Below are 22,125 nucleotides of genomic sequence, written 5' to 3' on the forward strand. Positions count from 1 at the left end.
GCAGACACTTAAATATAGATGGGAGGAAGATCTGAGTGTACAGATTTCAGATGAGACCTGGAAAAATATTATTGACAGAATTTTTTCTTCATCCATTTGTCTCAGGCATACAATAATACAATTTAAAGTTGTACATCGACTTCATTGGTCAAAAACTAGATTGAGTAAGATCAGAGACGACTTTGACCCTACATGTGACCGCTGTAGACAAGAACCAGCCTCGTTATTACATATGTTCTGGACCTGTTCTAAATTGCAGAATTTTTGGAAAAATATCTTTGATACTTTTTCTAAAATATGTGGTTTTTCCCTAAGTCCTTGCCCGTTCATTGCAATATTTGGAGTGACTTTGGATAATCGCTTATCAAAAGCACAAGGTAGTTTAATTTCTTTTAGTGTACTTTTGGCTCGTAGGAGAATTTTGTTGAATTGGAAGGATGTATGCCCACCTGTGTATGGGCTTTGGGTCAGAGACGTAATGTATTACATTCAGTTAGAAAAGATAAGACACACACTAAAAGGTTCTGTCCAAAAATTTTATGATATTTGGAAACCTTTTCTTACCTATTTTGAAGGCGTAGAGGCAAAAGACATTGCAGTATAAATGTATATATTATTATTATTACTTTGTCTGGCTGGCTGGGGTTGAGGGTGGGTTTTGGGTTTGAACAAAAAAATATGTATGTTCAATGATTGTTTTCTCACATTGTGATGATCCTTTTTTCTTAATAAACAGACCTTGATCAAAAAAAAAATGTACGGTAACTGATGTGCAGGACTTCTGGCAAATTAAGTCATTAATGATATAAGTGCCACCATGTGAAGTCAAGAGGTAGAGATGTGGTATGTCAGAGTGGTGAAGAAATCCATTTAGAGCACAGTGATTGTTTGATTCATAAAATGATAAAATATCACAAAGGTCAGCACGATGACACTTTACTGAAATGATTTTTTTTCTCAGTCCTGACAACTACAGCGCTGTCTTATGTGTTTTGAATTGTACGACTTGAGGCACCGTCGTATTTCAGAAAACCTTGTTTTTTGTTGGGCCCTTTTGGAGAAGTTTGGCATTGAAGCCAACAATGTAAGAACTCAAGTCAGAGTGTGAGCTGTATTTTGGTTGGTATTGATTTTTTTCTCTTCAACTCCAATTCAAAAGCTTCTCGGGGAGAGAAAAACTAAATACACAGACACTCAGGCACTGTAAAAAGCCACATAAACATGAGTCTACACGCATTTTTATTTGTTTGGAGTGAAATAAACAGGGACAGCCAGAAACAGAGATGAAAAATTAGTCAGATACAGGGACTGTTGTTTCCTGCAGGTTTGGCACACAGAATCATGCTTCAGAGCCAACTCATCTGCATCAAACACATTCGTAGGGTTTCTCTCCATTGCTCTCTATCCCCCCTTCTCCCTGCCTCTCTTCACCTCTCCTCTTCTCTCATCCTTGTTGACATATTGAAGTTAGAGACAGCTCTAGGTGATAGCAGCTTTGAAACCATCCGAGCAATGGGCACATCCTGTAGGGTTCTATCTATATGTGACTTTTCTTGTAAAGCTTTGAATCTCACCACTTAGCAGGCGCCCCTACTGCGTCAGATTATACCCCTCCACTGTTGGACGACTTGCAGGAATCATTATTTATATATTATTTACCATCTATTTCTCCTCTGGCACCTCAATCACTATCAACTGAAGGTGTCCCGGTGATTACAAACAACTTGGGAAAGACATATTGCGGTGTTGGGGCCTGGGTGAGGAGGAAAAGACGTGTGTGAATAGCAAAGGAGGAGGAGGATGTTGACAAAGTGCGTTCATCCCTCCTCGAGCACCTCTCCTGCCGTCTGCTCTTCAATCTCACCATTGTACATGTGCCACCTCTAACACCTCGACTATCAGCCGCGGCGTGTGTGAATTTTCCATGTGGTTGACAATTTTCTTCAAGCCATCAGGTTCTGCAATTATAAGAGCCAAGGATGCTTGTAATGTTGTGGGTTTTAGCTAAGACCCAAGAAGTTTACAATTCTGAGATGTGCCTATTGGTATCTCCCTTCCCAGCATGCACTCTGATTTCCTGTAAGAGCCTTACAGCAGCATCAAAGCATCCTGGATCCAACAGCACAACAAACAGCAGACAAGTTAATAACATTTGCACTATTCATGTGAAAGTATGCTAGACATGTGCTAAAAGTTTCAGGGTGATGGCTTGGTTGAAGATGAAAAGCTTGAGGGTACAGAAGGTCAGCTAGAAGGGGCAAAAATTCATTAATGTTCAAATTACCCACATACACAGTTGTATTAAAGACAGCCCACTGAAATGTAAACACACAGTGGCTTGTCAAGCTTCACCTTCCTTGTCTCTTTCCTGAGTGTCTGTATTTTTTGACAACAGCCCATTCAATTTTAGTTTTACCCTATTACCATGTCAGGTGATTTGCGTGTGAACAAGCTTTGTTCTTAAAAGAGTGACACAATGCAACAATCTAAAACTGAGTGTAAAATTAATTTGGCAGCAGTCAGTTGCTTAATGTCACACTGTGTGAAGGGTGGTGCTAAAAATCACCTGAGGAAGGTGTGTCAGGCACCATGTGTTACCGCTTGCAAAGGGCAGGAGCCCCAGCCCAATGACAACCTGTTATTGGGCCTGGGCAGCCCACACAGGTATCATCCATGTAGGAATCAGTGCTTCTTGATTACGGTTTACATGAATTCTTCAACAAAGAAAGCTGACAGGAAGCGATTGTGTTGATGCAAAAGAAAGTCTAGTATCTAGCAAGCTATTTTTATTTCCTTTGCAGTTAGTGGGCTACTAATGAAGGTTGGGGGGCTTAAACTCATCGTTACATCCAGATGATGATTGGGACATAGTTTTGATGAAACACTCAGTCTAAAAAAAACGAATTTTAATCAGAAACTTAGCAAAGAAATTAATCCAAACTTGGCTATTATTTCTTTTGGATAATGCTACAAGCTACTGGGGCTAATAATTAAAACCATATTAACATCATGGGCTTTTACCATCTCGCTCCACCATATACAGGCTGTGCCATAACACATGAGAGTGAACTGTTTGAACTGTGAAACTTGTTACTGTCATCAATCGACTCAAGAATAAACTGATGTGCACTCTTACTCTCCATTCGTCTTAAAACACAGGTGGAAAAAATGTAGTGCTGCCAAGAGCCCACTGCTACCGCCAGAAAGTTGGCCTTTGTATAGCTGTAAATGATCCAAGCTGTAATAAGGGCCCAGCCACTTTTTACGTAAGGATTTAAAGTTATACTTATTTCATTTTTTTATGAAACAGCCTGAATAATATGGAATATACAAACAGAGACAATGTGGCAGAAAATTATTTTTATATGTGTTTCCAAAGCAATGCAAAGCTGGATGTACCACTCAGAGGCCAGTAATTTTATTTCTGTATGCCTTGGCACATCATATTATTCAATGTATAATTCATGCTCCTTTAGTGCTCAGTATAACATGTACTTCCAGAATATTTGTATTATGGTAATTGCTTCAATGTGGTTTGTAAACTTTAATATCCATGTATGATTTAATGGCCAAGATTTACCACTGTTGTTGACAAATTACTCAACAACACAAAAACCACAGTGATAAAAAACTGAATATATATGTACATTTGTTTCTGCATATAAATGCATGTAAAGATACATACACAGTCCAGCACATGTTTATACAAATGAAAATTTGTGTAATGTTTTGTAATCATGGGGAAGAAAGACATTATTTCAACGAATTCTAAAACATCCTCTGAACTGCCTTAAAAACCCTGACATCACTCTAATCATAAAACATCAGCAAAAACAAATGCAAAACAGGAACACCAAGATTAAAATGTAAAACAACATAACAGTGGCTAACTGTGACTCTTGAGAGGGATGGAAACAGTTTTGTGATGATTTAGAAGGTTGAAAGTTGTACTTCATTTGGATTAAGGGAGATGGGATTCAATTTGAGTAGAAAATCCAAATAAATTGCTGATTGCTTTTTTTTTTTAGATTAATCTTATTTAATTTATTATGTTAAAAAAAGTTAAATTACAAGAAGATAGAGGAAACAAATATGGCTTTAAAAGTCTTCCTTTTGCTGCTTTTTATGTCTTTTTGCCAACTTTTTGTACATTTAAGATCAATGCAAAACAGACGTCTTTTCCAAAAGTAAATGTTTTTAAAAAAACCTTCTCGGTAGATTAAAGTTACTTTGTACAAGTTAGAAAAAGTTCAGGTCTATTCTGTCAAATTTCTTAAACAACTGAACTTTAACTCAATGTTAGTTTCCAAGCTGCAGGCTGCTTTTCTAGGTCAATTCATGTCGAGTTAACATGTTCAGAACATGACATAAGTTGAAAACCAACAAGAGTTCAATGTGTGAAACTTGAACACTGAGCAGGAACACCCATTCAATGGGGAGGATTAAAAAAAAAAAATTCCAATCGTACAAAATCACCCTAAGGGGGGACTTTGGAATGGGGTTCAGCAGTCAGTGTGGTTAGCGCATGGAAGTTGGCTCAATTTCACAAAAAGGGAGCAAATTAAAAGATTGAAATGCAAATTATTCCCCTCTTAGCTGCGCTTCCGAGCGTGCTTACCAGGCAGATATCAGGCATGTCTGCGTGTGAGCAGAGTTCTCTTTGTGCTTACGTCTACAAATTTCCACAGTGTGTGTGTGTGCGCGTGTGCGTGTGTGTGTGTGTAGTCAGGGGGAGACAGATAACACTTTACATTATTTCATTTCATCCCCGTTGTCCCTCAAGAAGATAAATCAGTTCATGTTTTACATCTAAACCAGAACAGAGTGTTTTGATGGCCCTGTGCTGAGAATTGAAATTAATTGGAAAAGGCAACTTTGGAAATTGATTTCTTCCGGCAATTTGCTCTTGGTCTTCCCCCTTTCCCCTCTTTTCTTCTCTATGATGGCTATAAAACTTTGCTTGTACTGGCGTATATTTTGGACAAAATTGAACAAATTCCTGTTCTTCAGACATCAGAAATCTGAACTCGAACAGCCAAACCATTACCTTAGCCTCACCTTTTCATCACATCAAAAGCAGGAACAGAAACCTTTTAAGTATTTTGTAGCCTTGAGATAACTGATTGGGTTTACTCAGGAAGACAGGCTTCAGAGTTGGCTGTCAAAACTGTCAGTACTTCTTCCCAATTCCACGTGCTATTACACCCTTACCCCCTTTAAACTGCTGGTATCTCTACATTGGATTAAAAAGAAAAGTACTAAAGCTGATGCAAGAAACACATTTAAACTCATTTTTTTTACTGGTTGTTGCTGTGAGCAGAGTGAGACTTACTCTGATTGTTTTATGAGGGGACCTTAAAAACACCTCCACACAAATTTGGTTCATTTGTAGCCAAAATCTTTGTTTTTTCCTGCCTGCTGTGTGTGTCTCTCTCTCCCTCTCTCTGCTCTACCCTCTGTAGTGTCTGTCACAGCCACTACACTGCAGACTGTTAAGTTTCAGGTGTTCGGGAGTTAAATATTCAATGACGTGGTACTTAGTTTGTGTGAGATTCACTCGTACCATATCTGAGTATAAAAGTTCTGGTTTCTCTACTTGTCAGAATCTTACTGCAGACTGAGAAGAGTGTGTTGCATAAATTTGAAATACCTGTCCAACAGAGAACTGTGTTTGGGTTTCAGCTGTTGTGATTGTTCTATTGGTTGCTGGTGGAGCTGCTCTGAGGCTGACACACGCACAAGCACACACATGGGAGCATATACACCATGTTGTGTATATCTTTGAGATTAGACAAATATATTCTCTAAATTTTCTCCATCTCTGGTGGAAAAACAAAAAACATATCAAAATATCCCAGACTTCGACAATGGAGTTAACAGTGGACAAGCCTTTCTGAAGAAATTTCAACATGTCCTCTGGTCAGGCTTGGACATATTTCTTGTAATGACTTTAATTCACGAGTAATGTCATCAATACCAATACCGAGTCAAGTTATAAAGACAACCTGAAAATCAAGTTTGAGGAGAAGAAAATGATTTCAAGGTGTGTGATTTTGTCCTTGATTCCAGAAATGTTTACTAAAGGGACGTTTACACGACAACGGTTTTTGGGTGAAACGCAACAGCTTTTTTGCGTTTCAGCCTCGTGTTTACACGGAAATGGCATTTCAGCCGACCAAAAACACAAACTTGAAAACGTCCCTCAGAGTGGGATTTTTTTGAAACGCTGCCAACACCGTTGCCGTGTAAACAGTAAGCCGGCGTTTTCAGTGGAAACGTCACACTCTGCTTCGCGCAAGCACATACAACAGGACAACAGCACCAATCATCGCGAACTACCGTGTTGTGCTTGTGCTACTCAATCTGCTGTATCTGCTGACTGTCTTCGGACAAATGTGCATCTTTTGCTCCACTTTTGCACTTAGTATTCCCCAATACACCAGATGATCGGCAGAACTCTACTTTGGTGGAGATCTCTCAAAAGCGGCTTCTGGACAAGACAGTTAAAGCACCACCTGCAGACCTGGCATGCTTACTACAGCATTTTCAGTCCCTCAGCGTTTCCATGTAAACACAGATTTTTTTCACTGCGTTTTAGCATTTTTAGATGAAACGCTGTCATGTAAACGGAGCCTAAGGCTGCTTTCTCTTTTTTAGCATGAAGCAAATTAAAACTCCAACTGTGCTCAAATAAATAATGCAGGTAGAATTACTTCACAGAGATCTTTAAGCGGCATCGAACACATACACAAAGGCTGTTTTGTTTCTATGGTTATGAGTATTTGAGAGTACAACTTGTACTCTCAAATGTAATAATTCATGCTTTTTTCTGCAGTTCGACTCCATTTCAGGTCACACTGACTGAATAAATCAGACAGCCAATTTATTCTACACTTCTCCATACCTCGACATTGAACTCGCGTGTTTGTGTATCTGCCCTTCAGAGACACTCTGACCAACTTGCTGCATCATCGCTTGTAAACATTTATTAATGTTGGCTGCTTTTTTAGCCTTGGAGAGCTTCGTCTTATTCCCTGGAATGAATGAAGGTTGAATTGCCAGGGAAGTTCCAGACTGCACCGGGCCAAGTGTGGAGACCGGTGATAAACCTCCAGCTACATTATAAGAGTGTATGTTTGTGTGTGCGTCTGCATCTTAATGTGTGTTTGGCTTGGTGCGGTAACTTTCCTAATATCCTCCTAGAATGGCTGGGGAGTTCTGCTCTAAATATGTGTGTGTGTGTGTTGGTGTGTGAGTACCATATGCAGAAATTGCTTGACATTGGACTTATTACAGAAACACTCATTTCTCCTCTCCTCTCCTCCTTTCTACAAGCCTCATCAGCACTTTCCGCCTCCTTTCCACAGTTGAAAGGAACATAAAAAATGACGGAGTCAGCAGAAATTTCTTTGAGCTTATTTACAGGCTGTGTTTTCAAGCTCACATCCTATACAAGGATCAATACAATCTGGGTATGGTATCAGGGTTACAACAGCCGGAGGGGGGTCTGGGGTCGTTAATGTGTGAAAGTGTTTGTGTCCATGTGAACATCAGGTTCTCATGTACTATTTTTGATGCTTTCTTGATGGGAAAGGAAAGAGTTTCCTTGCAGACCGAGAGAGAATGTCAGACCTGAAATTAATGAAGTGACAAAATAATTGAAGCTATTTGAAAATAACAAATGCCAACATGAAAAAATACCCTAAACATGACAATTTGGTTAAATCTGAGTTACTGTTAGCAAAGCAAAAGTCTAAGAAGTGTTCCTCCCTGACAGCTATGTTACATTTCAAAGTAAGACTGGATTAAAAACAGTCAAACTAAAAGTTTTCCAAGCGCTCTTGAGTCAACAAATGAGTCCACCTGATAGAGTTCTCACGTTCACTGCTTCAAACAGACTGAAAACAAAGCCTGTCAGATTAAATTCAATGCTCTCTTATCTCCCTACTATTACATCACACACAACCAGTTACAGAATAGTGTGCATGCACATGCACCACACACACATGCACAGTGAATCCAGGTAGCAGCAACAACCCTGTCTTCTCATTATAGGTGGCTGCATGCACCTTGTGTCGTGTTTCATCAAACCAATAAGTCCATGGCTCCTTCTCTGTGAGTGCAACTTCTGACAGATAGCTCTCTCAGCATTTTTCCCTTGACTGGGGCAATCCGTGCGCGCGTCTCTTTATGCGCATATACACAAGTCTGAGGGTGCGCGTGTGTGCTTCTAAGCTCCTGCACTTGATAGTGATTGTGTTTGAGTTGCTCAAATTCAATTTTAACACTGTCATTTTCAATATTTTACACCCCGCAACCCCAAATACAACCTGTCACTGTGATCCAGAATCTTGTCTTGTTCTTTCTCCTGCTGTTCTCAGGGGCTGCATGAACCCAACTTTGGAGTATCCCTTTAAATTTGCAATATGCTGCACATTATGCACAGAGTGGATTTTGTGTCCCTGCTGCTTTTGGTGTGATTTTGGCGTCTAATTTTTGTCAAGCAAGAAGACAGCAACAAACATGAGAATTCAACAGTGAGCTCTAAGTTCTTTTAACGTGAGTACTAGACCTTAAAAACAACCATGACACCTTCAGGAGACATGAGATGAAACATAACTGTGTGTGCATCTGCTTTTGCTTTGATGGTGCAATAAATGCTCATGGAGAAGAGTTAGTTTGAAGAAAACACTCAAAAAAGTGGATGATTATTACAGGTGCAGTCTAGTCAAATAAATACATGTAAGTGTGTGCATGTGTGTGCCCCTGCTGCAGATAAAGCAGGGGCATTCAGCAGAGTGAAGCCCTAACTGCAACAAATACTCTAACAGCCATGCAGGCATACTCATTTGTGTGATACACACATAGAAACACACACAGCACATCGGTGCAGAATTGTCACTGTTTCGCTTCTCCACCCTTGTCTCCAAAACAACATTTGGAGGACTGAGGCAAAGGATGACAGCAAGTCTCTCACTCTGTTTCGTGACACCTCATCCCCACAAGTTGAGCTCTCACTGTCTCCACAGAGCGTCTCTCTATCTCACTTCCCCTCCCTGTCTTCTTGTCCTCTGCCTGACTCCTCTTCACCCATTTTGTTTTTGTCTCGCTGCCTCTACCTCACACCAAGGAGCTTCGTCAAAGCAAGCATGAGTAGTGGGCAAGAGGCTCCAGACTGTATTGATTAGGAAAACTAAGTTACAAATGCATAAATAGAAATTGATGCCCCGATTGGCTGGAAGTTAGCCTGCTATCTCTTTAATAATTCAGAATGGATAATCACAATTTGCCATAAGTCACTGGGCTGAGAATTGGTGCTTGTGCTAGAACACAAAAAGGGAAGCTGGACAAACTACCAAAGTTGATGCCTGTGCTAGGAGTAAAAGAAAAGGGGAACTGCTCCTCTAAACACTGCTCCCTTCTCAGTTCCTGATGTTTTACTGTTGACCAATAACAGGAAACTTTTCCACACTCTCCGTCTCCATTCTCTACTCTGCAGACACCACAATTCCAAAGAAAACAGATCCAAACATAAAAACACAACTTATTGCGGTTAATTGCATACGCACCCATACACATACATGATACGTACGAGAAGAAAGTCATGCTGCTTGAACGCGATTTACCTCCTGTTGTTTGCCGTGAGACAATCTACTGATCATTTACTTAAAAAAAAAAAAAACATAACAAGATGACAGCAGTCATGGTGGTCACTGTGTAAAGCGATAATGACAAAAAGAAAGGTTAGACTGAGTTCATCTCACTGCCACTTTCTGTCACTGAAACTACATCGAGGTAAATGAGTGCATGGATGATTTGTAGCAGGAATACATCATGTTGCATATGGAGTCAGAGGTATGTCTTTGTATATACATTTCTGGCTTTATCCATCCTGATGTGTCAATCAAAGAGAAAGTCATGTTAACCCAGTTGGAGTTTGAATCACATGCTGAGCCTTTAAACCTCCAGCATAACCTCTCTGTGCCACACAACACTGATATAATTGGGTACAGTGGTATGCAATCATGTGCTCTAGCATCCTCTTTGCCCACCCCATTATTTCCTGGTCTCTTCATTCACCTCCCTTGCCACCCTTGCCTCCTCTCTGTGGCTTGCGGTGTATTTATTTCCAGTCATAACACCACCCTATTATGTTGGTTTGGCCACTGTGAAAACTCAAGCTATTCTCTCCCTCTTTCTAAACCTCTGTATTATTATAAAGCCCTGCCTCAGCAGCCCCTATAATGACTGACTGAGCTCTAACAAGGTGTCTAACAAGGTGTGCAGCACCCGGCTCTCCCGCTGTTTCATCTCTTCTGACTGACCTACCTTCTATCACTTCTTTCCCTTTCTAATCCTCCCTTTCTTTTTGTTGCTCCATCTGGCTGAAGAGTTTTGGGAGTCTTACAGGGGGATGGTGGTGGGTGGTGTTGGTGGTAGGGACTCAATAATATGAATAGTTACATAAATGTTGGTAATTGTCTGAGGAAAAACAGGGTGTCATTTGCTGCCAGGCTTTTATTTATTGAACAAAAGAAGGATGTTGATCTATTCTATCATGTTTTTCCTTCCAGTGGAGCCTATTGAAAGTCTATGGAAGCTAATTTCAGCAGGGGGAAAAATAGAGACAAACCAAACTAAACCTAAACTTTGATGATAGGGGGAAAAATTTGCAGACTTTTAAAATATACAGGAAATAAAATACATTCTAATGACAAAAAGTCAAAAATATGGAATAGAAAGTCAAAATGTTGAGGAAAAAAATCAAAGTATATTAAATCAGAAATGAAAAACAAAAAAGCTGAATATCAAAAATAAAGTGTGACACTATGAGAAGGAGTCATAACTTTGAGAGAAAAAGACAATAAGCACTGAATTCTGAAAAAAAAAAATGTCATTACGAAAAAAAAGTCATTATAAGATAAACATGGGAAATTAAGTTTATCCAAGTGTTCAAACTATGTAAATGAAAAAGTCAAAACTGCATGAAAAAGCACATTTCAAATTATCTTTACAATTACAAAAACAGTAAGGCCTAATAATCAAAGAAAAAGTTATATTTAGGAGATAAAAGAAGAAATGAGACCAAATCTTTATCAGTATCTCATATCTTCTTTTTTTTTTTTCATAATTTTGACTTTTTTTAAACCTTACATTCATGATTTGTTTTCAATCCAGCCACTCTCAGTGACGCGGAAGAGCAGGACGGTATCAGCGGTGGCTCATTCACATATGAAGGTCACACCCACTAAATCAGACCGTTCTGAACAGAGGGGCTATGAGAGCCTGGAAACAATGCTGCTGTGCTTGATTTATTGGCTATTTGGACCAAAACATGTTACTCCCATTTCATGAAGACATCAATGATCCATATTAAACTGCAGAAAAGGAGCAGAATATGGGACCTTTAAATTCCACATAACCAACACTTCCACATGTAAGACAAAATTTGGAAGTCAAAATGTAACCGGGGCGTTTCCCTGTGGCGAACTATAGCAGAGCTGGCACCTTTAGTCTTCTGTATAAGTTAATATCCATGTATTTTTGCATGCTAAGCACTGCTTTGGTTATTCTGACCACACACATTTTTATGGACAAGATATTATCTGCCATCTGGATGCAGAGAAACTATATTGTTATGGCAGAGTAAGCCAAAGCTACAGCCCCAGATAATTCCAAGTGGCTGTGCTACAGATGAGGCAACAAAATGTGCACATCCCTACTCATATTTAAAGCTTCCTACAAGCCATTTTTTCATCATCATGCATAGTTAGTTACTTTCTGTTTTCACGGTCAGAAATCTAACACTATGAAAGTCAGTGCAACTTAAACGTACCTATTATTTTCATTTTTAAGCAATAAAGTTGTTGTTTTTTCCAATTACCCTTTTCGTACCTTGGAACACTTGTACACTAATTAAAACTGAGAGAAAAAGTTAGTCTGAGCACATCATTTGTCAATAAGCAATTAAATCAATTGTTTATTCCAGCTGTATTCTGCTCACAGCCTGACCTTTAACAACATGTTCACTGGGAATTAAACAGAATTCACTTGGTTTATGTGTGTGTGTGTGTGTGTGTGTGTGTGTGTGTGTGTGTGTGTGTGTGTGTGTGTGTGTGTGTGTGTGTGTGTGTGTGTGTGTGTGTGTGTGTGTGTGTGTGTGTGTGCGTGCGTGCGTGCATGCGCGCTGCAGTGAACTGCAAAGAACCCAAAATAAATTTGCTTGTTTAACAATTACCCCACCCTGCTCATTACTGTCCCCGACACACAGTTTCGCTGACTCCCTGGTGAAAAAAGTGTGTGTAGAATGAGACCTGCAAATTCCAGTAAGTTTCACAGCTGCTTTAATAGATATAACTCTGATGTGAGGTGCAAATCTTTACTCAAAATTCAGACAAGCTGCACAGGCAAAGAGAGTTGTATGTTGTTTAATTAACAGACTCTTTGTAAATGTTTGCTGTGCATCTTGTTTGTCGAAGTCTTTCCCCGTCTTTCTATCACCTCCCATGAATGTAGCTGTGTAATAACAGAAAGAGGCATTTTCCCCATGCATCTTTACCAGCATGGTGACACATTCAATGTGGACTGAGAGAGAGTGCTAGCAGCGTGTGAGAGTCAACACATTCATTTCACCTGTCATGTTGAATGCATGCTGGTTGATAGATTACACATTTTTGCAGCTCAAAATTCCAAAAGCAGCAGTTGTGTGACTTTCTTCTTTGTTTGAAAAATAATAGAACATCACTCTGTTAAGCACTTTGAATGTGTCAGTATTATTTTCAGCATCAAAAGATCCTTCAGTGGAGTCAATAATCATGTATGGTAAGGCACACACACAGGTGTATTTATGCCTGTCCATGGGAAAAATGGAACTCTTACACTTAGAGGGGCTGTGAGGAGTTTCTAGATAAAAAAGCCTTCCTTCTGGATATATGCCTGACCATTAGGGATGGGTGCCTTTCACATCTGAAACTATTCGGTACAGATGCCTGGTACCTGGCAATCAGTACCAGTACTCAACAGTACCAATTTGCAGTACTTTTTTTGTGTTTATCTGGTAAAAAATGTCAATTTGTTTGATAATAAAATATTTTTAAAAAATCAATTTACCATATTCATTTTTCAATATATAACCTTGCAATGCTGTCTTCGTGTCCAGCATGGAAAATTGCCTACTCTTACAGGCCCTCACAATCACAAGGATGCATTTAGGTACCTAAACATGGTACCTTTTGGTTTTACATGCATCGATACCCGGTACTTTTGACAGAATTCTGTCGGTACCTGTAAAGTACCTAATTTGGTACCCATCCCTACCAATCATAATCCACACTTTAAAATGAGATAACCTGCACCAACATTACAGGATATAGGTTATTTTGAAATGCTACTTCTTAGCTTCCCAATCGGGTCGAGCCGGGCCAGATTGATTGACTGGACGTCAAAGTCTCTATGACAACACCACGCTGGCTGACAAAGTTTAGAAGTGAGAAGAGACATCTGTCTTTTTCTTTGCTGAAAACAGTATCTGTGATTAATTTTGTCGTAATGATGGACACATGAGCCTAACTGTCAGTCAGAAAAAGAACAGAAAAGCAGAAGAAAGCTAAACGGGAGTAATAGTTATATTTATAGTTATAGTGCATGGGCTTAACAACAGATAAGCTATTTGTGATAATGTTCATTCCAACCCAATCTGCAGTACAAACTTTGCTTGTTGTCCCATTTTAAACTGTAGTGCTACATAACTGTACTGATAAATAACTTACCTCAGCGGGATTCTAAACTTGTCACTATCCGGTAAAAAACTGTCTTAACCAAAAAACAAACACCATAACAAACACATGCGTTCTTTAAAGTCATGTCTTCACGACAATGTGCGTGAGACTCCAGGCCAGAAGGTGGCAGGGCAGTCCAAGAAAAACAGAACCTCCTTATGGCATCTTTATGAAGGCTGATTTACTCCATTTCAAAAGTTAAAAAAACCCATTGTCTGAGATGGATCATCCATTATCATTCCAGATGCAGTGAAATATCAGCAGCTGAATGTTGTTGTTTCATATATCTGGAGATCTCTGCTTTATGGATATACTGTTTAGTGGCTTTATCCAGAGTAACACATCAAACTTTATATTTCTGTTCCTTGAACGTCACACTCTTTTTTTTGTACTGTTGATAAATTAGAAAAAGTATCAAATGAGTAAATGTATTCGGTTGAGTATTCATAAGGCTATGCTGGACACATGGACAGTGGAGAGGCAGAAGCATGAAAGCAGGTTTGAACAGGATATGGTTGAACTACTAACAGCCGGAGCTCATCCCATGCAAGCGATAAGAAAGTAGTGGACAGTGGGAGAGCAAAGGAGAACTCTGGGAATGGATGGAGAAAGAAGGTAAGAAAGAAAGCAACTGTGACAAAAAAACAAACACAAAAAACTGAGAGAGCAGGGAGTGGAAGAGAGAGCAGCAGAGAGACATGCATTTAATGGAACTGCTGAGAGACAGTCTCTTTTCACAGTGGCACATCTCTGTGGCCAGAAAGAGACTGCGAAAGGGACAGAGGGGAGCAAAGAGGGAGGATAGATGGAGCGATAGAGGGGCACAGTCAGGAGGGAAGGGCGTCCGAAAGTTGGGTCCACTTCACAGCAGCACCACAGAGTCGTTAGAGAGGGATAATGGATTAGAGGGAGTCATAAAGAGAGGAAGAGTGGAAGCAGAAGAGAGGAAGAGGGCAGGAAAATGATGATAACGTTGGATTCCCAGCAGTATGGCACAGCGGAAGCAGAGATAATGATGGAGGGAGAGAAACATACTGTAGAGGAAAGCCAGAGCGGGGGAATGGGGAGTGCCGAATGTGAACGCAAATCACATCGAGGAAACTCAGCAGTAAGTAACAAGAACTGCAGAACCATGAGAGCTCCGGGATGAAGGGATGAAACATGAATGGAGGGAGGAAGAGAAACAATAGAGTCTTTTCCATATGACGCTCCAACAAGGCTGCAAAAAGAGCACACACTCCTCTTTCTCCCTCTCACACACACAGTTATGCTCATACAGATGGAGAGACGCGCAGCAGGGGAGTGCAGGGAAAAAGGAGGCGCAAAGAATGAGGGAAATAAAGAAGACAGAGAGAGAGAGAAGTTTAGAGCAGCAGATGGAGAGATGGAAATGTTGATTATGGCCTATGGCCCTCATTCTGTGTTTGTATGTTTGTGTTCCTCTGCAATGTTTTCATACCGTGAAAACAAATAATTCACAGTATGCATATGTGTGAGTTTATGTGTGTGCGTGTGTGTATTTGAATTTCTCACAAAGCTCCCTCTAATTGAGAGACAGTAGTACTCACACTGACTGTGAGGCTGCATGCTAAGATAACACACACATTTGTGCACACACCCCAAAAAAAAAAACACAGTCTGTTTCTCCATGGCATCTCTCTTCTCCCCTACTGGTGAGGACATTAATTAGGGGAGAACACCAGAAAGCCAGACACAGTGGGAGAGACTTGGAGAGAGATGGGAGGAGATTTGTTCAAGACAAATATTGAAATGTGTTTTTGACTGTTCTACTTAAGAATAAATTTCTTGCAAATTAAAAGCCAAGGCAGGGAAGGGAGGGGGTGTGGAGACAGAGGAAGAAACAGGAAGTTAATGGGGGGTTATTATGTCCATTTTTGTCACTGTTTTTCACTCCTGTCTTCAGTTTATAAATAATAAAATAAAACAACTCCTCCCTCCAATGCAGGTTACACTTCTGCAGAGACTCTTCCTTTGACTGCCAGCTTCTGTCGCCTGTTTGCACATTTCAATTACAGCACCTTTCACAGTCCATTTGATAACTGAGGCCACTTCTCCTCTCTTTTCACTCTGAGTGCAGCTTTGCACCAAACGTGAACAAAAAGCACCCACTGAGAGTGGAGTAACACATTTGTTGCAGTTCTTTTAAATGTAATCTGTAACAGATGCTCTTGGTCTGAAACACACAGCCAGGACAACACCTCAGGGCATGTCAAACCCTGAGCATTGTCTGTGAGGAGGGCCTAGAAATCTCTCAATCTCGAACAAAACCATTTTCTTTGAACTGCTGAATCATTTTCCACCGCTTCTCTGTGCTTTATCTTTCTTCAATTCTTCTTGGAATTATGTATTTCATGTAGCACTTTGAGGTTTGTGCCTTTAAAGAAATGAAATGGATCACAAATTAATTGCATCATTACCATATTTGCTTGGAGTACTCAATAAAATTCTCCTAATGGCTCAAACACAATGATAAATGGTCATTTTAATTTGCCTTTGGTTTATTGTGTCTCAGATATCCGTAGAAAATGATGTTTAATCCACTTTCTAGGCTGTAATTTGAAGCGCATCATCTCTGTCGATGAATAACACTTTGATTCCACATTTAAATGCCATGTGTAAATGTGTCCATCTCACAAAAGCTGTTGTGCTTTCAAATATATTCTTCCTGCTGGTGTACAATTATCCACAACACTGAAAAGTGACTCTTTTTCAACAGCACCTCTCTTCAGCCTGTTTTGACTTGCATCTGAGGTTTCTAAAACTTTCCTCCTGACCACACTTCCCACCACTCATCCAAACTGCTGCAGGCTGTCTTGTTTTCTATCATCCTGGATTCGTGCATGTCAACCGCGTCGTCGACTGCCTGTGGTGGCTCATTCCAAATCCGAAACCTGGTGCACACGACTGCAAATGAGCTCACATCCTCATCCCTCCGGGTAACGCTCAGTCCAAACTCTACATAGCAGCCAGTCAATGCCCTGCACTCTGCTAATGTTGTCTGCGCGGCTCTGCTAATAATGTGACCCGGTAATCATTCATCCCAGCCTTGACTCCCCTCCCTCCTAGCTCTGAAAAATATTGGAATGACCTTCGCAGCACAGCCAGGGCCAAAGAGTAACCCAACTGAAGCTGAAAATTAATCTCCTTAGGAAACATTTCACATCCTCTTTAAATCATATCCCCTCTCCTTCGTGCACATGACTTACCTACCTCTCACCTCTCAGCTTTTAGAAACTTTTGTGTGATGCCCAGCAAATTATTTTCCAGGTTTACCTGTTTCTTAAAGTCACGGTGCATATCTGAAGCACTGTAACTGTGTCTGCTTTCTAATGGAGAAAGGGAGAAAAGGAAAAAAAGGATATCACCCAGAACAGGTATGAGCTGATAGGTTACCACCACTTCCTCATCTCTGTCACACATTTTTACACTGAAGCTAGATGACTGGCTGATCATGAGATTTCACTTTTTTTTTTTGTTTTACTGTTGCACATAAAAATGCTATTTTTGTAAATAAATATTTTTTCAAGGTGCCCTTTACTTTCTTTAGTTTAAAAAGAAACTATCAGCACTGAATAATAAAACCTCTCACCTCCTTCTTGTGTCTTCTGTGTTTGCACTGGCTAGAAAGCTCACACAAACACCACTCTAAAAAGCTATACAGGTGAAGTAGTAGACACTAAATTGTCTCGTCCCCTGGTGGGCAAGAGGGAGGGAATGCTGGAGAAAAAAAAGTATCCTAGAGTTGAGAAAGATTGGAGGAATTGAGGTAAAGGAGGAGAGACACAAAGGGAAAAGGAAAGGAGGGGTTATGGAGAGTGGCAGAGAAAGATTGTGCAGGGAAGGGACAAAAGGTCACACAACAAGAGTTAAAGCAAGAAAAATGAAAGAATGAGAAAAGGAAAAGTGGATTGCAAGAAAAGGGAGAGACAGGTGGAGGAAAAGAAAAGATAAGGGTTCAGAGAAATCACTGTAATCCCTCTGCACCCCCCTTCGCTCAACCTTACTTTCCTCCTCACAGTCAAAGTGACTCAGCCAAAAGCAAAATTTCTGCATCATGTTTGACTTTTTGCTCTCATCATTCGTCTGCAGCTCCTGCCTGCTGTGGGTCTGTGTCTGTCTTTGCATTTCAATCCATGTTCCCTGAGAGCAATGTATCAGGGTGAAGCACAAAGGTTTGGGACACTGAAGATGTGCTGCAAAAGTTTAAGAGCTGCTGTGTGAATATCTATATTTTAAAGTTTGCTAACTTCATTTTTTTAATTTCTCAACTTGTCACTACATTCCAAATATAAATTCTAAATTTCTGTGACAGTCAACATTGTATAGTATGATTATATCAAGCGGCAACCTCCGGTCTAAGAAATACGAGACAATGCGGAAGTGCTCAAATCTGCTGTTTCTCGTGTGTTTGCTTGAAGCTGGCTCCGGAAGTACCAGAAGTCACATACACACCAAGCCAAAAAAAGCTGTTTTCAAAGCAGAAATTAACCTATTTACAGCCTGGTTCATAAAACGTCTCCTGTATGAATCCCTAATTTCACTATCAACACACACTGTAGGGGGGTTAATTTTTTTTTCTAACTCGGCCGTTTAGAGGATATTACAATCAGAAGCTCGCCCAATCAGAGGCACAGCTCAGGGTCACGTGACAGGCACCCTATAGCTGTACGTGAAGCCCTTGCCACTATCGAAATGGCCGAGATAGCCGATGTGCTTCATTTTCCGTTTCAGAAACAGAAGGTTGACGTCGGGGGGAGACTACATCCATGTTTCATACAGTCTATGGAAATTATATGTCATGGAGCTGCTTAGGACAATAGATGCACAAATAAAAATAAGTCACACTAAATCTGAAAGATCAGATCTCTGCTCTACAAGCCTTTGGTAGTTCGTTCATTAATTTTCTCGAATATATTTGTAGAAAGTTGTTGAAAAATGGCTGAAGCAGACTTTTTCCAAATAAGCAATATGCACTGATGCCACATAAAAACAAACTCACACTGTGGAGTATATAGCACAAATACATTCAAATACACATACATATATTTACACCCCCACACAAAGGAGGAACCCAGTCTTGAAAAATTGGATACATTCTGTCTCCCTCTTTTTTTCTCCCTAATGATGCCATGACTAAAATGTTAATTACAGCTAAAAAGAGAAACGATTGCGAATATCAAACAGCAATTAGCATGTATCATCATCATCATTACCACCATTAGCTGCAGCACAAGATGGAGGATTATTTACCAAACGGGGGAATGCTCATCAGCTGCTTATTCAGAGTCTGAAATGTTTCAAAGACAGCTTTAGGAACAAAAAGACAACAAATAAAAATCATCCCTCTTAACATTTGCATAATTAATGTAGCTTAAAACATTAACTATTGCTAGTCTGGATAGCTGGAGCAGACTGTGCTCGGTGGATGATAGCAGACATTTATTTATCATGGTACAAGACACACCCACACAACCTCACAGACAAATACAACAATGAGCCAATGAATCTGAACAGATCTGGTAGAGAAATGGGTGCTCCATGAAACACACAAGCTAGCTGGAAACCAGGGATAACTCTCAAGCACAATACTGTGATCTTATTTTTCCTCCCTTCCTTCCTTTGCCCTTTCCTCTCCTCATCATGGCTCTATTCCTGTACTGATGAAGCTTAAACCCTTCCCTCTGTGTCAATTGTCTGATCTCCGCACCCGAGCACGGCCTGCTGGATCTGAACAATCTTTAGGTATATGACCAGGATTAGACCATTATCCTCCACTCAATCCATCTGGAATAAAAACCTCCCCTCCTTTTCCTCCTCATTTGACTATTCTGCTCAAACACAAAAGGTCATTCCACACTTATGACACCCAGAGGACAGCTAATATCAAATTTCTGACATTAGATTGCTTCAGCAATCACATTTTTCCTTCAATGCTTCCCTATCCTCCCATATTTGCTCTATTTTTTACCTTTGTGATAGAACCTGCAAATAGGAAATGCTATTAAAGCTGATTCCCCTTTGGCAAAACACTAAACAATAACAAAACTGTGTGTGTTAAGGGTGCCACCTGGGGTAAGAATCACACACTATAAAAATGTGCAAATAGCTTCCTAAAATACATCACTGGACCTGTCTAAAGGATACTGTTATACACTCTCAAATGATTTTCAAATATTTGTTGTAAAAATACAATTGCTGCATTATACGTGTTACATTATTTCAGCCCACAAAGTGCCAATTTTGCCCTTTTTATAAGACTGGTCTCATAGTTTACTTCATTTGCAAAAAAAACTGCATGCATTGACTCAGGCAGTCTTCAATCTCCTTTTATGTTTCTCCACCTGAAGGATGTCTCGTCTTACCTTGCTGTACAAAGGAGCCATACACGAACCACATGGAGTTGTACAGTGTAGTCGAGGACACAGAGCCCATGGGTAGTCGAGGCGGGTTGAGCCAGTTGAGCAAGTACACCAGGATGCCAATGAGGAGCACGGTGCCCGCGATGCACGCCCACAGCGACAGGTCGAAGGGTGCCAGGCAGGCGAACATGTCCACTGTGCGTTCGGCCTTGCGCAGCAGAACACCCACAGAATAATCCATGTAGCGTGTGGTGAAGTCCACAACGCTCTCTCGCTCAGGCGTGATGGTCAGGGCAGAGAGTCCCACATCGGCTCGCTGCAAGAGGCAGAGGGCAAGAGAAAACTATGAAGTATCAACACAGTGGAAATGTGTAGGTGAGGAACACAACTGAAAGAGTGGAGTTTAGTTCCCAGAGACAGGTAAATGCACCATCCTAAATTTGACAAATAAACTTTACTGTCACTTAGTAACATCTGTGCAGCTGGTGGATGACAAAATTAGTTTTATTAATAAGGGCTTCTGATGTTTACATGAATTGTTGGTAAACTGCAAAAACATCAGCACAAAAAGACGTCCCATATTTAACCAAAGACTTTCCTGAAAACACGACACACCAGTGGCTTCAAACACAATATTTTGGCTTCCATTAATGTTGTTATTTATGACTGACTGCTGCTTTAGACATTGACATGTAGCAGAAATAATTGTTCCGCTATGAAGTGTTATTTGACGATATTAGACTGTTATATATCAACAAGTGGACAGTCAAGCCATTATTGTATGTTACAAGCATGCTTACTGTTATGTCTATCTTGCTCTGTTTGCTCCTGTCCATGTCATTTCTGTCATGTAAGCCCATTATTGATTGGACATCTTGTGATGTATGACTTCTGAAACGTTCCTTTATTGGTTCATTAGTTCATTGATCTGCTTTTGTGTCAGTATGCCTCCAAAGGCATTAAAAGACTCTCTCATTGCCTTTCTTGGATTTAAAGAGACATCTAATGACTTCTTTAATTATTCTCATGTACAGACTGTAAGTTGAAGGGGAGAAAAAAAACGCTCAGTGATTATGTCTTAGGAGTAAAATGAGCTGAGCTCAGCTTAAATGCAGAAACAATGACGGCTAATTAAAATGTTTTCAGTCCCCAGTGCTGGGATAGCAGCTCCAGACAGCTGCTTGTACCATAACAAGGATTTAAGATGATGTTGTGAGTGTGCACATGTTTGAAATCTATACTGGTGCGAGAGATTGCATATACTAGGAACTTGTACTATAATGAGATTTGCTTTGTTGCTGCAAACGACTCACACAACTGATGAATGCTAAGCCCTACAGCCACTACACGCGCACATGCTGTCACGCTTAGTTACCACAAACCACATCCATATCCCCGCACACATAAACACACAAGACAAACTATATTTTAATCCACTGCAGGCAAAAAAATCTGCTAATTTCACAGATGAATGAGGAAACAAAATGCTTAAATGTGCAGAAATTGTCACTTAAACTGCATAAGGAGAGTATGGGGATAAACCCTGCAAGATGCCAGTTGGCTGAGACAACACATGCCTATATGTGCATATGTGTGTGTTTGGGATGAATTGCAATGCTTGATGTGTTGGTCAGTCAACATGGAAACTTGCAGAGAGCACTCTGGGTAATAATTATCCAGCATAATTGGGTTTTTGGAGAGATAAACCTTGCTGCTGACTGATGGAGAAAATGAAATTATTTGCACGTTCAGTTTATTAACAGTCTGTGCTTGTTTGAGGACAAATTAATATGCATCATGCTCAAAGCTTTTCTCTATCAGTTAGTCAGCTGCTGCTTTGGGGTAAACACAAAGGATATATGCACACAAGGATATAAGGTCAAGGCGAAGGTGAGCCAAGCTTTCAATACAAGTTTTAACCCTTATATGGCAAGAGGAAAATAATGAAATGAAGGCACTAAAATTAT

At 40.2% G+C, this 22,125-nt stretch overlaps 1 protein-coding gene across 3 annotated transcripts in view; it reads right to left on the reverse strand.

Annotated features, from left to right (window-relative positions):
- The window catches only part of grid2 (glutamate receptor, ionotropic, delta 2), a 534,507-nt gene that overhangs the window by 102,151 nt on the left and 410,231 nt on the right, over positions 1-22,125 (reverse strand). For all 3 annotated transcript variants that reach the window (XM_074669717.1, XM_074669718.1, XM_074669719.1), the window contains exon 11: positions 20,162-20,474. In XM_074669717.1, the coding sequence (XP_074525818.1) occupies positions 20,162-20,474 (313 nt within the window). The remainder of the gene's footprint in view (positions 1-20,161; positions 20,475-22,125) is intronic.

This window comes from Halichoeres trimaculatus, unplaced genomic scaffold, assembly GCF_033239565.1.
Source record: "Halichoeres trimaculatus isolate MK-OKI-2021-1 unplaced genomic scaffold, fHalTri1.1 fHalTri1_scaffold_5, whole genome shotgun sequence".
In the NCBI taxonomy this organism is placed as follows: domain Eukaryota; kingdom Metazoa; phylum Chordata; class Actinopteri; order Labriformes; family Labridae; genus Halichoeres; species Halichoeres trimaculatus.